The sequence below is a fragment of the Microtus pennsylvanicus genome, chromosome 20 (assembly GCF_037038515.1).
Source record: "Microtus pennsylvanicus isolate mMicPen1 chromosome 20, mMicPen1.hap1, whole genome shotgun sequence".
Taxonomy (NCBI): Eukaryota; Metazoa; Chordata; class Mammalia; order Rodentia; family Cricetidae; genus Microtus; species Microtus pennsylvanicus.
Genome location: NC_134598.1, coordinates 30510925 through 30524912, shown reverse-complemented (window position 1 = coordinate 30524912; position 13988 = coordinate 30510925). Strand labels below are relative to the sequence as shown.

Here is a 13988-nt window from a genome sequence, read left to right as displayed (position 1 = left end):
TTTCTTCTATTTCCCTACATTAAAATATAAAGCAGTAGCTGATAGCACACATCTGTAACTCCAGGTTACTCAAGAGGCTGAGGCAGGAGGATTGCCAGTTGAAATGTTGAACTGGATAACTTAGATAAATCTTGTCTTAAAATAAAAAGAAAGGAAGGAAGGTGTAGGCACACTTTTCTGTCCCACCAGCCAGTACCCAAATAACACATAGAGACTTAATAATAATTATAAATGTTCAGCCGATAGCTTAGGTTTGTCTCCAGCCAGCTCTTACAACTAAAATGAACCCATCTCTATGAATCTATGTGCTGCCCTAGGCTCATTTACCTCATCTGTGAACTTACCAAGTTGCTTCTTCCATCTGGCTGGAGACCCATCAGACTCCACCCTTCTTCTTCCCAGCATTCTCTTTGCCCCTGAAATCATGCCTAGTTCTCAGCCAATCAGCTTTTTGTTAACAATGAGAACAACACATTTCATAGTGTATAGAAGGATTGATTATTCCTTAGCTTGAGGGGGAACTGTCCAGGAGGACGGGATGTATCTCACTGGCTGAGCTCTGACCCAAAACATGATTGGAGCTGTCGGTCTTTGAGAGAAAAATGGCTCTCGGCATTGGTGGATGCAGTGCCCCGGTAGAGTACACCTCTGCATTAGCAACAGAGGTGTGACCTCGTTGCTTGACATCTCCTCAGCTCCATCTCATTGATTAGAACACGAGCGAGCAGGTGAGCGTGTTTCGTACGTACAGAAAGGTGCCGGTTACCTTGCTGAAGAGCTGGTGTGTTTTCAAAGGCCTCCCTCCTCCCTCCCTGGGAATGAGCAGCTGTAGCCAGGAAGCATGTGAAACAAGAAACAGTCCCATTGGCAAGAGGCTTAGATTAAAGCTTGAGGAAATTCCCAAGGTGATGTTCTTAAAAGGCACGTGGAGGGCAGAGGCCAGGAAGAAAAGAGAATGGGAGATGATTTCAAGGGGAGAATTTCTCCATCCGACCTTCTCCACAAGGTCTCCCAGCTCCCAAGGGAGAGAAGTTTGTACCCATAGACGAAGACAGAGAAGCAGTGAGATTCTGATCCACAAGCCTAGGCCCTAGTGCCATTTTCTTCATAGGTGTTTACATATTTATGATCTAAGTTTAGTGGTGACATCTCTCCTGTCACTTTCTCTTTGTATAATTCTTTGTGGGTCACAGGATGCTCACATTCATGCAATGAAGGCAAAAGGGATAATGTTTCTTGATCCTTAAAGGAAGGATAAAAGATCCAGTGAAACAGGACTCGTTTCAAAGCCCTCCCTTTCCTTGGCAAAGTAAACTAGTGCCACGTGAATAGAGGAGTTCAATTCGAGAGGTGGATACTTTCTCCATTTAGGAGGAAAACTTTGTTTTAAATATTCCGACAGTCCTTTTAGTTAGCATACGCGTGTGTTTTAGTGTGTGTGATGGTGGTTGGGGCTACACATACATGCATTTCCCTGTGCAGACCAGAGCACAATCTTTGGTATAGTTCCTCAGGTGTCATCACTTTTTTATTTTATTTTATTAGACAGATTCTCTCACTGACCCGGAATTCCCCAGGGAACCCCAGGTCATTTGTCTCTGCCTCTTCAGGGCTGGAATGACAAGCACATACCCCTAAGCTCAGCATTTCTTCTTGAATGTGTGGGTTCTGAGGGTTAAACTCAGGTCCTCGTTGCTTTCAAGGCTAGCACTTCTTCAACTGAGCTATCTCCCCTAACCGTTTTTTAGATTTAGCAATTTGGACCTGGGGATTTTTTTTTTTACTATTGAGTGAATGTTTACTATATTCATTCATGCCCCAAATTATTTTTTAAAAAAAACAATCTTTTTCTTATTTTACCTATCAATCCCAGTTCTCTCTCCCTCCCCTCCTCCTGCTCTCCCTACTTTCTCCCAGTTCACCCCCCCCCATCCACTCCTCAGAGAGGGTGAGGCCTCCCCTGGGGAGTTAACAAAGTTGGTCACATCACATTCAGGCAGGACCAACGCCCTCCCCCACTGTATCTAGGTTGAGCAAGGTATCCCGCCGTAGGAAACAGGTTCCAAAAAGCCAGTTCATGCACTGGGGATAAATCCTGACCCCACTGTCAGTGGCCCCACAGACTGCTCAAGCCACACAACTGTCACCCACATTTAGAGGGTCTAGTTTGGGCCTATGCTTGTTCCCCAGTGGTCAGTCTGGAGTCAGTGAGCTCCCACTAGCGGGGGTCAGCTGATTCTGTGGGTGTCCCCATCATGGTCTTGACCCCTTTGCTCATAGAATCTCTCCTCCCTCTCTTCGACTGGACTCCAGGAGCTCCGCCCAGTGTTTAGCTGTGGATCTCTGCATCTGCTTCTATCAGTTACTGGATGAAGATTCTATGATGACAATTAAGGCAGTCATCAATCTGATTACAGGGGAAGGCCAGGTCAGGCACCCTCCCTGCTATTGCTTAGAGTCTTATCTGGGGTCACCACCTTGTACACTCCTGGGAATTTCCCTGAATCTTAATGGCCTGTAAGAAACCAACACATACAAAGGGTTTTACGTCAAGCATGATCAGCCAGTGTCACAAAACTGCAGATGTGTCTTTAGGCTACACAAATAGAAGCCCTAGACTCGTTAAGGACACTGAAAGTTTTATTTTATTCTAACCGATCACACTTAGAGTTAATGGGTGGTGGCTGCCTGTAAGGCAGGGTGGGATGTATCTGAAAAGGGGAGATAAAGAAGAGTTTTCACGAGCTCGGAGAAGTCACAGATGCTTCTCAGGAGGTGGGTGCTGTCATCCGAGCACTCAGAAGACTAAGGCAGGAGCACTGAGAATTTGGGGTTAGCCTGGGCTACATCAGTAGCAGGTTTCAGGCCAGGCCAGGCCAATATGGGGCTATTTAATAAAACCTACTCTCAACACACACACACACACACACACACACACACACACACACACACACACACACAAAGTGTGAGAACTTGTATTTACTTTGTATAGTTGCAAATGCCTCTAAGAAGATAAATGCCACAGTTAAATAAAAGAGTCCTGAAAACAGGAGGGATGCTTTTGAATCTTTTCTTCACCGGGATGCTCAGAAGAAAAACTGCATGTCCAATGGGCAAAGACATCACAGTGAAAGCAGGGCTCCTGGTGGGGTGAGAAGTTGGGCCCCAGGGTTCAGTTATCAGGTTTTGTACTGAGCTTCTGTAGGGTGGTCTCTTTATCGCCTGTGGTGTTTCATCTCTGCGCTAACAGGCCTCAGGCTACTGGGGGACTTTTGTTTTTCTGGGGCGGGGGCAGAGATCTTGCGGCTTATGCCTCTGTCTTCATGTCTGCTGGTCTAGTTTTACCATCCTCTTGATTAGGATGATGCCTCGGTCCATTCCTTCTCCTTAACAGCATCCTGCTCCTTGCGAGGATGTTATTCCAATACACTGAACCCCAGAACATACCCTAAGTGGACACACTGAGCTTGGAGGAAAAATTTAAGTATGGCCCAGGGAAACTCGTGAGTAAGGTCTTTGCCATCTATTTTAGATATCAGAGGTCCTTTTAACACCTTCCCAAGTCATCAGGAATGTTCTTGATTAAATTTGTCTATTCGTGACATTTGGAAACCTGCTATGGAGGTTCTGCGGTTTCTCCAACCCTCCCTGTCATCCAGGACATTCAGAAAATTCTGAATCGGTTCTTGAAGATTTCACAGCACAAAATCCTAGTCAGTAACGGCTTCACCCCCGAGCAGATCTTCTTATGTTGGTCAACTCTCTCTTGGAGCCTTTCCTCGAAATGAGAATCTAATCTAGACTAGATAAGCATTTTTAAGTAGTCATAACTAGACTCCAAGTTGCTGTGTAGCCCAGGCTGGCCTTGGAAGCATGATCCTCCTGCCTCTACTATCAAGTGTGAGGATCACGGGTGGGAGCCACCACACTGCATCCGGGTGACATCTATTCGAATGCTCGTTACCTTTTCTTCTGAGCTCATCCACACATGAATTGGCGTAGAGAACACACATTCTGCTAGAATGCTGGGAATCACTTATTTCACTGGCGTTCTCGTCCGTTTCTATTCTTGGCATGTAACAATAGTTTTGAGATAACTCAGTCAAAACATCCAGTGAACATTTATTGCATGTCTGACAAGTATCTTCAGTTAAGAATAATGAGCAAAGTAAGAAAAAACATAATTGCGCCCTGCACAGACTAAGTGTCTAACTGCCATTTAAGGAGCTTGCAGTCCCTATTAGAGGAGTAAAAAAAAAAAAAACAATTACGAAGCAATCACAGCATTGGTACAGACAGCAAATACTTTTAAAATTCATAATCAGACATGGTTTAGCTCTGCCTCAACTTAACATATTGACTCAGAGATTAATAGTAAATACCGTCTTTCTCTTCCTTTCTCTTGGCCAGTAGGCTAATATTTGGGCCGAGGGCCTTAGTCTGCTGTTATGATTTTCTATTGTTTGTTTAATAAGAACAGTTGGAGAAGCATTTTAGTGACTTCAACAGGGGCATTATCTGTGAAAGCCAGAGACGGCTCGGACATTGCCAGGATTTGAAAACCTACAGCTAATGGCGGCTCCCCTGTCGTCTGCCACTTCCAGTTATTGGCCAAAAGAATAATTTTAACGCCTCCCAAGTGGATTGTGCTAACCTCAACTCAACTTTTTCTGGGAGGTAGAAACTTACGTGTCCCCAGCTGGATCATCATAAATTAACATCTACACGTGCCCCCGAAGCTCTGACTGCCCATCTATAATGCTGACGATTATAATCGAATGTTTTCTGTAATTTTCCGGAAAATATTGGAAGGTACACACACTGAATGCTGCAATACAAAATTGCATTCGACTTAACTTTTGCCAGTTTCCTGGGATGGGTAAGCAGAATTATATTTTCAGAAAAGTTACAGAAGTCCCAGGCTGAAGTGCTATTTAATCTCCTTCCATAAACACCAGCCCTGAGCTACAATTAGCTGCTTTGTGGTTGCTGCTAAATTGCTCCTCGTAAGATATTTCATAACATTATCGTTCTCACTGCACACCATACTCTGAAAAATGTGTGTGCACCAAGGACCCAGGCGTTCTCTTTGTTACATCCCTGCCCTAGACCAGGATGTTAAACAGCCCATTCCCTGGTCAGAGATCCTAATCTTTCAGACCCTTGAGTTTGATGAAAGACAACACCCTTTTACACCAAACCGGGTACACCCTTGGCTCCTGTAGGCAACGGCTGTTAGCTGGGCTGCAGCCCCCAAAAGGCGGCAAAGACTCAGAGGACACTTAGCACTTGGCGCGCGTTCAGTGCCCGTACCCCAGGCTGAATTGGGGGGCCCCGAACTCAGGCCGTGGGGCTCCCAGGGAAAGGATGCCGCGAAGTGGAGGGGAGAAGGCTTGTTTTTCTGGGTGATTTTGGAAAGTAGTAGCTCGCCTGTTTCGCGGGTTTTTAAGCCCCTTGGCATGCCCTGACCTGATTCGGAGGGAGTCAACTGCTCTCAGGAATGTTCCTGGAGAAGGTGGGAGACTGCTTCCCAGGCGAGGCCCGTGGGTGCTGGAGGGCACCCGCGAGGTCAGGCGGGGAGATGCCCGCAGCGGGGGCGGCAGGGACCCCTCCCCAGGCGGCGGTGACGACGACCGGACCGAGCGCCTGCACCGCCCGGGCTGTCAAGCGCGGGGGGCGGGCGGGAGGAAGGGGTGGAGGTGCGAGGGGCGGAGGAGGGCTGGCACCGGAGCGCCGCGGTGTCGGTGCAATAAAAATGCATCCCATGGAACTGCCCATGGAGAAGGACGGGACCGAGCCGCGGCAGCCACAGGAGGTGGGAAAAGCGGAGGAGGACGGCCGGGAGGCGGCGGCGGCGGCCGGGAAGTGAAAGGTCTCGCAAAGTTCAGCGTCGGCTGCGGGCGCCGAGCCCCGGGCGAGCGGCTCACCCGCCCTCAGGGCCGCTCGGCGGGCAGCGGCCAGGCCGGCTATGGTCCCGGGGCTCCCGCCGCTCCTGAGTTGCCCGGGCCCCGCCAGGCCGGTGCGCGACGGTCACCCCGCCGCCCGGCGCGGCCCCGGCCGGCGGCTCCGCGCCCACGGTGCCCACTGAGCGAGCCTGGCGTCCCGGGAGGAGGAAGAACCACCGAGCCCCGGTGCTCCCGAGGACCGCTGCCGCTTCATCCCACCCGCTCCCGCCGCTGCCCGGCCATGGGGAGCTGCGCACGGCTGCTGCTGCTCTGGGGCTGCTCGGCGGTGGCCGCAGGTGGGTGGTGACGCGGCCGGGCCCCCACCCCTCTTTCCTTGCTCCTGTCCCCTTCACCCCCAAGCTCGGGGACTGGGGGATGTAGGGGACCCCGGACAGGGAGCCCTGAGCTCGGCTACCGAGGATGAAGCGAGTGGCCATGTTCCATCTCCTTTGCCCGCGACTCCGCACTTTCAAACACTTGATTTTTTTTTTCCCCTGCTACTGAGATACACATGTCCTTGAATAACCAGAAATCCTGGGTACGCCCTACAGGAGATAGAGAGATCAGTGTTTCTTTCTGGGTTTGGCTCGGGGGTGAAAAACTGCCTTTGCACTTGGCGAGGGGAACAAAGGACCCAGCTCGCCATCCCCGGGCTCTCCATGGCCTGAGGAGTGACGAGGAGGGGTGGCCCAGAGACCCTGGGCGTGCGTGGGCTGAGATCGCTCTCTCAGAGCGATCACCACCTTCCCGGATCTTATTTTGTGTACTTGGGAACCAGGTAGGGCCACCTAGGGTGAGGGTGAGCGCCCTCTTCCCGGGTCGGTGGCTCCAACCCAACGTTGTAGAACTCGGAGCTGGGGACCATGGGGGGTGGATCACTCAGGTGGTGATTGCCCGGAGCTGGCTGACCGCCCTTGGGGAATCGGTACCCTGGCCGAGGCTCTGCAGGAGGTCGGAGGCGGGTCTGCTCCTCGGTTGGCTCAGTAACTGGACTACGGAGCAACCGTCAGATGTCCTCTCCCTCCCACCCGAGTCCTGGCTCTCTTGGGCTGCCCTTAGGCTACCGGTTCCAGGCTCGCTAGTCCCTGAGCTTCTTCTCCCCCTTCCTTCTCACAGGCCACCTGGCCTTCAGCTGGACTAAGTACAGCACGGTGAGGTACAGGGTCAAGATGGTGAGGCACCCTGATTTCATCCTTGCTCTAGAGAGTGGAGTTAGAGTGGAGAGTTGATGAGAGGCGCCGATTGGAAGATTCAGAGCACTGTGGCAGGCATCTTTTTGGTTGGGCTGCTTCCACTCTCTCCTCAGAGCTGCTGGCTGGAAAGTCTGCATCCTCAGCGTATACCCGCCACAATCAGTTCAGGGATCTCCACTGTTTTTGCTCAGCGATAACTATTGCCAAATTATTAGGGTGCAGTAACTTTTATTCATTTTTTCCCCCAAGGATCTGTCAGACTTCTCAATGTTAAAGAGCTCGCTTGAATTCTTCCTGCTCACACTCCTTATTACACGTTGCACATCCATGCTCCCATATCCCCAAAGTGAACTTTTCATAAACTTTCCCCTTTCCAAGTCATGTTATGACGCCCCCCCCCCCGGAAAAAAATAAGGGAGCAATCAAGAGGTTGTAAAAAAAAAAAAAGCACCGGGGCGAGTGTTGCAAGTCATAGCTACTTGTACAGGCAGTATGCGCTTTCCCCCTGGATGTTTCACAGGTGAGTCATAACACCGTGTGTTTGTGTGTTTCTGGCTACAGGCAGCTGTTGCGCCCGCTAATCAGAACAATGGCAAACAGTCTGAGCACAGGACGCATTTTCATTTGACACTTAAAACATAACGGCCTGAGGAAGCCCCTCATTTGGTCCGAGCCTGTGTGAGACGGTGATTGTCACTGTGTGAAATCTCTCCTCTCCCGTCAAAGCTGTCATTTGCCTCCCATCCAGTGCCCCTATGATAACAATTCAGAGGTCTGTCTCTTAAGCAGAAACATTCAATTAGCCAGAATTTGGGGTTCGGTTTCCTTTTCCCTCTTTTCCTCTGTGTTTTAATTTTTCTTAAATGGACAATATTTTGCTGACGGTATTCATAATTAAAATGGCAAACCTGAATTAAAGGATTATGACAGGTAGCCAGAATGTGACTAAAGTGGATACTGTTTATTGTTCTAATTACTCCTGAAACAGTGAGGTGGGTGGGAACCTTGGGAGGAAGAGTATGTCTCTTTAAGACGATGCTTAGTTCATGGCAGTTGTTAGAGGGGCGGTTTGGTGGGCCAGCCCACCAACATTCTCCAGCTGGGCTAACAGGTAGGTACTGTAAACCTGCCATAGGAAGAAACACTTAAGAATTAGAGAGCAGGGTCTATAAGGTTTCCCATTGTTTGGTAGTTTGGAGGGTTTTTTTTTAAATAGTCACATTTAGTTAATATTAGACATGGACATCACACCTTTAAGAGCCAGTGATTTCTAGCTTTGCCACCTGAACTGAGGTCCCAATGTATATATGTTAAATATCTCGTGTTGGTTTTCCTAGAAGATCGCCCCATTTACTGGCTAGAATAACAAATAATAAAGAAAATGAAGGAGATGGGGAGATTGCTAGCTCAGATGCCAAGATGCTTGTCACATAAGCATGAGATTCTGGGTTCAGTACCCAGCAATCACATCAAAAATTGAGGTGTGATAGTGCATTTACAACACTGGAGAGGCTGAGACCAATAGACCTGCACATCTCACGGGCTAGCTAGGCTAGGCCACTTGGCAGTTCCAGGCCGGTGAGAGACTCTGTCTCAAAACCACAAGGAGGAGGGCTGAAGAGATGGCTCAGTGAGTAAGAGCACTGGCTGCTTTTGCAGAGGACGTGGGTTCTGTTTCTAGCACTGAACACAAGGACTTACAACTCTCTGTGACTACAGTTCCAGGGGATCCAGTACCTTCTTCTGGCTTCTTCGTGCACCTGTGTGCACATACACACACACACACGATAAATTTAAAAGCAACAAGGATAGGTATATGGTATCATAAGGAACAATACCCAAGGTATTCTGACCTACACATGCACACATGCACACACTCACTTGTACACACATTCAGTTGCACACCTGAACACACACACATACTTGTATACACAAATCACTATGTCTGATAGTGTTCATGGTCCCGTTCGGTAACTTCTCATATAGAAAGGCCAGAGGTCTTTGGAGGATATCTTGACTGTTGTGGGTAAATGAGAGACACAGCAGACCACTCCCATTTCCAGTGAGTTTGTCTTGAATGACCTCCGCTCTCCCCTCCACAGGACTGAGCGGAGTAGCCGGCGCTAATTCTCGCTGTGAGAAGGCCTGCAACCCTCGCATGGGCAACCTGGCTCTGGGGAGAAAACTCCGGGCAGACAGCACCTGTGGCCAGAATGCCACCGAACTCTTCTGCTTCTACAGCGAGAACGCCGACCTCACCTGCCGGCAGCCCAAATGCGAGAAGTGCAACGCGGCCCACTCTCACCTGGCCCACCTGCCCTCGGCCATGGCCGATTCGTCCTTCCGGTTTCCGCGGACGTGGTGGCAGTCTGCGGAGGACGTGCACAGAGAAAAGATCCAGTTAGACCTGGAAGCGGAGTTCTACTTTACCCACCTCATTATGGTGTTCAAGTCCCCCAGGCCAGCAGCCATGGTGCTGGACCGGTCCCAGGACTTTGGAAAGACGTGGAAGCCTTACAAGTACTTTGCAACCAACTGCTCGGCTACTTTCGGCCTGGAAGACGATGTCGTCAAGAAGGGAGCTCTCTGCACATCGAGATACTCCAGTGCTTTCCCGTGCACTGGAGGAGAGGTAAGGGCACCTGCTTAACTCTACACTGGAAGGGGAGAGAGGGGAGAAAAATGCCACCAGCCCACATTTTTTTAAAAGCGTGAAGCTGTACTTGTAGCAACATGAAGGAAATTAGAATTTTTCATGAGCTTTGTCATAAATTATTTCTCACCCTTGGACATGGATGTGCAGTTGTTCTCAGACAGCCGGCCCAGTGGCTGGATTTTCGTCAGGATTCTAAGGTTCTGGTTTTTGCATTTGTACCCTCTCTCTACTCAGGGTGCTCAGGCTGCTGGTCCTTCAGCCAGCGGAGGTGTTTACTGTGTTGCTGAGAAAGACTGCTCACGAATCACGTGGTGATGTTTCCCTGATATTCGTAACATAAATAGGCAGGAAATAAAACAAAGTCGGGGGAGGGGAAGAGATACCTTTATCAAAAGACTGTGAAGAGAGAGGGGCTGAGAAGGTGACTCGGGTGCTGAATGGCTTCCCTTGCAGGCGTGATGACCTTAGTTCAGAACCCCCACGGAGAAAGCTTGGTGTGAGGATGTATGCTTGCAACCTTGGGGCTGGGAAGGTAGAGACAGGAGGATCCATGGGTCTCTTTGGCCAGCCATTCCAGCCAAATCAGTGAGCCATGGGTTCAGTGAGAGACCCTGTCTCAAAAAGGAAGGTCGAGAGCCTGGTGGGATGGATCGGTTGGTTGATCAAGCCCCTGAGATAACAAGCATGAGGATTTAAATTCAGATCCTTGGCACAGATGTAAAATAACGTAATAGGTCCCTAAGGCCTGCTTGCCGGCGGGCTAATCTAGCCAATTGGCAAACTCGGGGTTCAGTGAGAGGTGCTATCTCAAAAGCTAAGGCGGAGAATCGTAGTGAAAGATGTCAACCTCCGGCCTCCAAATGCATAATATACACACATGCTCACACACATAGACTGCACATGCATTACACACAGGCATCTAAGGCAGAGAAGTGATCGAGGAAGATGTCCACCAGCTGCCCCTACTCTCCACAAGCATGTATACATACATGTACATGCCTATTCCACATGCACACACATACACTACACACACACAAAGAAGATGGAAAAGAGATCAGGGAGGGCGCTAGCCCTCAATGTCTGGTCTCCACACACATGTACATGAATCATACAGACATGTTCTTGTATACAAACAGACACACACACACATACCCCTTGGAGGTTTGGTGTTAAGGTGACAAGAATGTGTGGAAAGCAAAGGGAGATTGTTCCTTTTAACACAAAGGACGATTTGAGGCTCACATACACAAGAACTCCACTTAGGGACTTGGGTCTGTCCTCTTTCCTCTGCCCAAAGTCAGGCCATGTTCTTTCTGTAAATCGGTCTTGCCAGCAACAGGTCCAATTTCTGTTTATTTTCTCTCCCCTATGGGGAGCATAGGGCTTTTTCACTCTCATAGAGGCTCCCGGGAAGTTCTCCCTAGGTGTATGAGAAAGACAGACAGCGAAGTCAATGAAAGCAAGCCGAGAGACTCTGATGCTTTCAACAACTGAACCAAGAAATGTTGATTCAGGAACAACAAAGAGGGCTGGAGAGATGGCTCAGCGGTTAAGAGCAATGGCTGCTCTTCCAGAGGACCCAAGTTCGAGCCCCAGCAGCCACATGGCGGCTCACAGCAATCTGTAACTCCAGTACTAGGGGATACCATGCCTTCTCTGACTTTCATGGGTACCAGGCACACACATGGTACACAGACATACACACAGGTAAAACACTCAGACATATAAAATAAAATTAAAAAAACAGAAAATATTGAGAGGGAGCTGAGAGGGGGGGGAAGGAGTGTCATCTTCTGATGCTGATACCTACCACGAATTTAAAGACGAGATAAGTAATGTGCACTCAGGGGTTGTCTTACATAATCCCCTGGCATCAGGACATCTAGTGCTCCCTGGAGACACTTTTGCCCTATGAGGAGCGGTGAATGCCACTGGGATCTAGGAAGCCAGGGATAGAGCTAGGTCCCAGACAGTGCACAGAACAGCATTCTCTACTCCTTCTCCAACAGAATTATCTAGCCCAAGATGTCAACACCGCCCCGGTTGGGAAAGGAGGAGCTGGGCGTCGGGCACGCATCCAACACACATGACATGAAGGCTGTAGTCTCCGAGATAAGCAGCTCCCGGCAGTCCTTTACACAACTACTCACAGGCTTCCCAGATGGCAGCGTTTAGCAAACATTTATTGAGTCCCTGCTGTGTGTCAAGCACTGTTCACGGCATTACTAGTTCTGCTTGTGCAGGGACCTGATGCAGTGTGTAGCGTGGGAATTCCTTCTTCCCCGGGGTCTCCGACACAGAGTCCCAATGCCTGTGTCTATGAGTTCAGCCCCAAAGCACTCAAGGACAGTGATACTGGAACCAGAGCCAGGAAGGGCATGGTCTGCCACTGTTTCCCATTCTCCTTAATAGTCCTTAAAGCTTGCTTCATATTGTAAGCCTTTTATACACTGTTATGATGGGCATTTTTAGAGATATGAAGCAGGAAAGAGAAAGATAAGTTAGGCTCCTTGTTTTCTCATGTGGAGAACACTTTATGCTAAAAACAACAACAATGGTTTGAACTCTGAAACTACTTTGGGATTGACCCACGGGCTAGCATTACCGGGCCACATGTGTTTGTAAAGCAGCAGCAGATATAGGGAACGAGCAGGCGCCACCCTGGGTTAGGGCAGCGATTTCACGAATATGAAGAGATCACTAATACAATACTTACCTGAGCCACTCTGGAAGCACAAACTAAACTGCTGGGTAGCTCAGTGTCTCAAGGGTTTGCCTCACAAGCACAAGGACCTGTTTCCCATCCCAGAACCCACATAAAAAAGCTGGGCACGGTGCCACACACTTGAAATCCCCACCCTGGGAAGGCAGACCTAGGCAGTCCAGGCTACTTGGTGATCTCTAGGCCAGTAAGACCCTGGCTTTATAAAAGAAAAAAAAAACAGACAGCCCCGGAGGAACAACATCTAACCTTGTCCACTGGCATCCACACATGCACATGTGTGCCTAAACACAAATGTGCACACGCACACAAATGTACACACGCACACACTTGTGCACAATATTAAATAGTTATCGTCACCAATACTTATATCACATTCCAAGCAGAGACTACAATTTTTATCAGGGATTTGAATGGACAGATACACGTTGTAAACGTTTTAGGTTACTCTCGCTACTTTAGCAGACTTCTGTTTTAAGGGCGAGGAAACCTTGAGTTCATCTTAGCGCCCTCTAGAGCACTAAGAGAGCCTTGCTTCAAGATCAGAGTCAAAGGAAGCCCCCTCGGACCCTTGGGGAACTGACCTCTCATTATTTATTCTAAAACAGAAGTAGAGCAGAATGAATCGCGCTGAGCTACAGTGAATTTTGCCGCTAACACTGCAAACCACCAGGTTGTATCTTTGGAAACAGAGTGTTCAGAAAAACAAGCCCGCGGCTCGGATTTCAAACAGGACAGTCTCAGGTTCCATTTCTCGCTTGCCAATAATCTCGTCGATCTGTATCTTCCCAAATTCTATATGCCTTGTTCATAGCTTCGGAAGGCAGGCGTAGTTATGCGCCTGACATAATTTGGCTCCCAGGGTTCATTCAGAAATCTGGATCTGAGCCTTGAGATCGTATAGCTGCTCTCCTAAAGAGTCTCATGCCTCTATCGACAAAGCTGGAGGGACCACACTCTGAAAGAGAGCTTTCGGAACGTAGGTGCATTAATCCACCCGGTCTGCTTTGTGGAAGACAAATGCCGTGGTTGAACCCAGGGCCTCGGACATGCTGGGCAAGCTCTCTACGTGGAGCCACATACTCAGCCCGGAAAGAATGCTTTTTAGCCGGTTGTGGCGGTGCACGCCGGTAGGATTTGCTGAAGGAGGCAGAGGCAGGAGGATCACAAGTTCGAGGTCAGCCTGGGTTACACATTTTTTTTTTTAAAAAAGATTACTTTTTAAACCATAGAGTTAAACCTGCCACACAGACATTCTTTAAAAGAATGGGGTGTGGTTATTTTTTAAAGCGTACCTCCTACCCAGGAGACGAGTCTTGCTCAGAAGTAGCATGATTTGCCCAGCAACTTATTGTAAGCTGTAGGACAGAGTTAGGAACAAAGCTGCGGCTCTTCTGACCCTATCTGCCCTATAAATTATGTTCTTCCTCTAATAGTGACACCCCAGAACTGCTGGGTACCCCCCTCCTTCC

At 49.0% G+C, this 13988-nt stretch overlaps 1 protein-coding gene across 2 annotated transcripts in view; it reads left to right on the top strand.

Annotated features, from left to right (window-relative positions):
- The first annotated feature begins 5745 nt into the window (after positions 1–5745).
- Ntn4 (netrin 4) overlaps positions 5746–13988 on the top strand; it is a 97242-nt gene continuing 88999 nt past the window's right edge. The window contains exons 1-2 of one of the 2 annotated variants that reach the window (XM_075954350.1): positions 5746–6241; positions 9241–9770. In XM_075954350.1, the coding sequence (XP_075810465.1) occupies positions 6187–6241; positions 9241–9770 (585 nt within the window). In that variant the 5' untranslated portion in view covers positions 5746–6186. The remainder of the gene's footprint in view (positions 6242–9240; positions 9771–13988) is intronic. The other variant, XM_075954348.1, reaches the window with a different exon arrangement.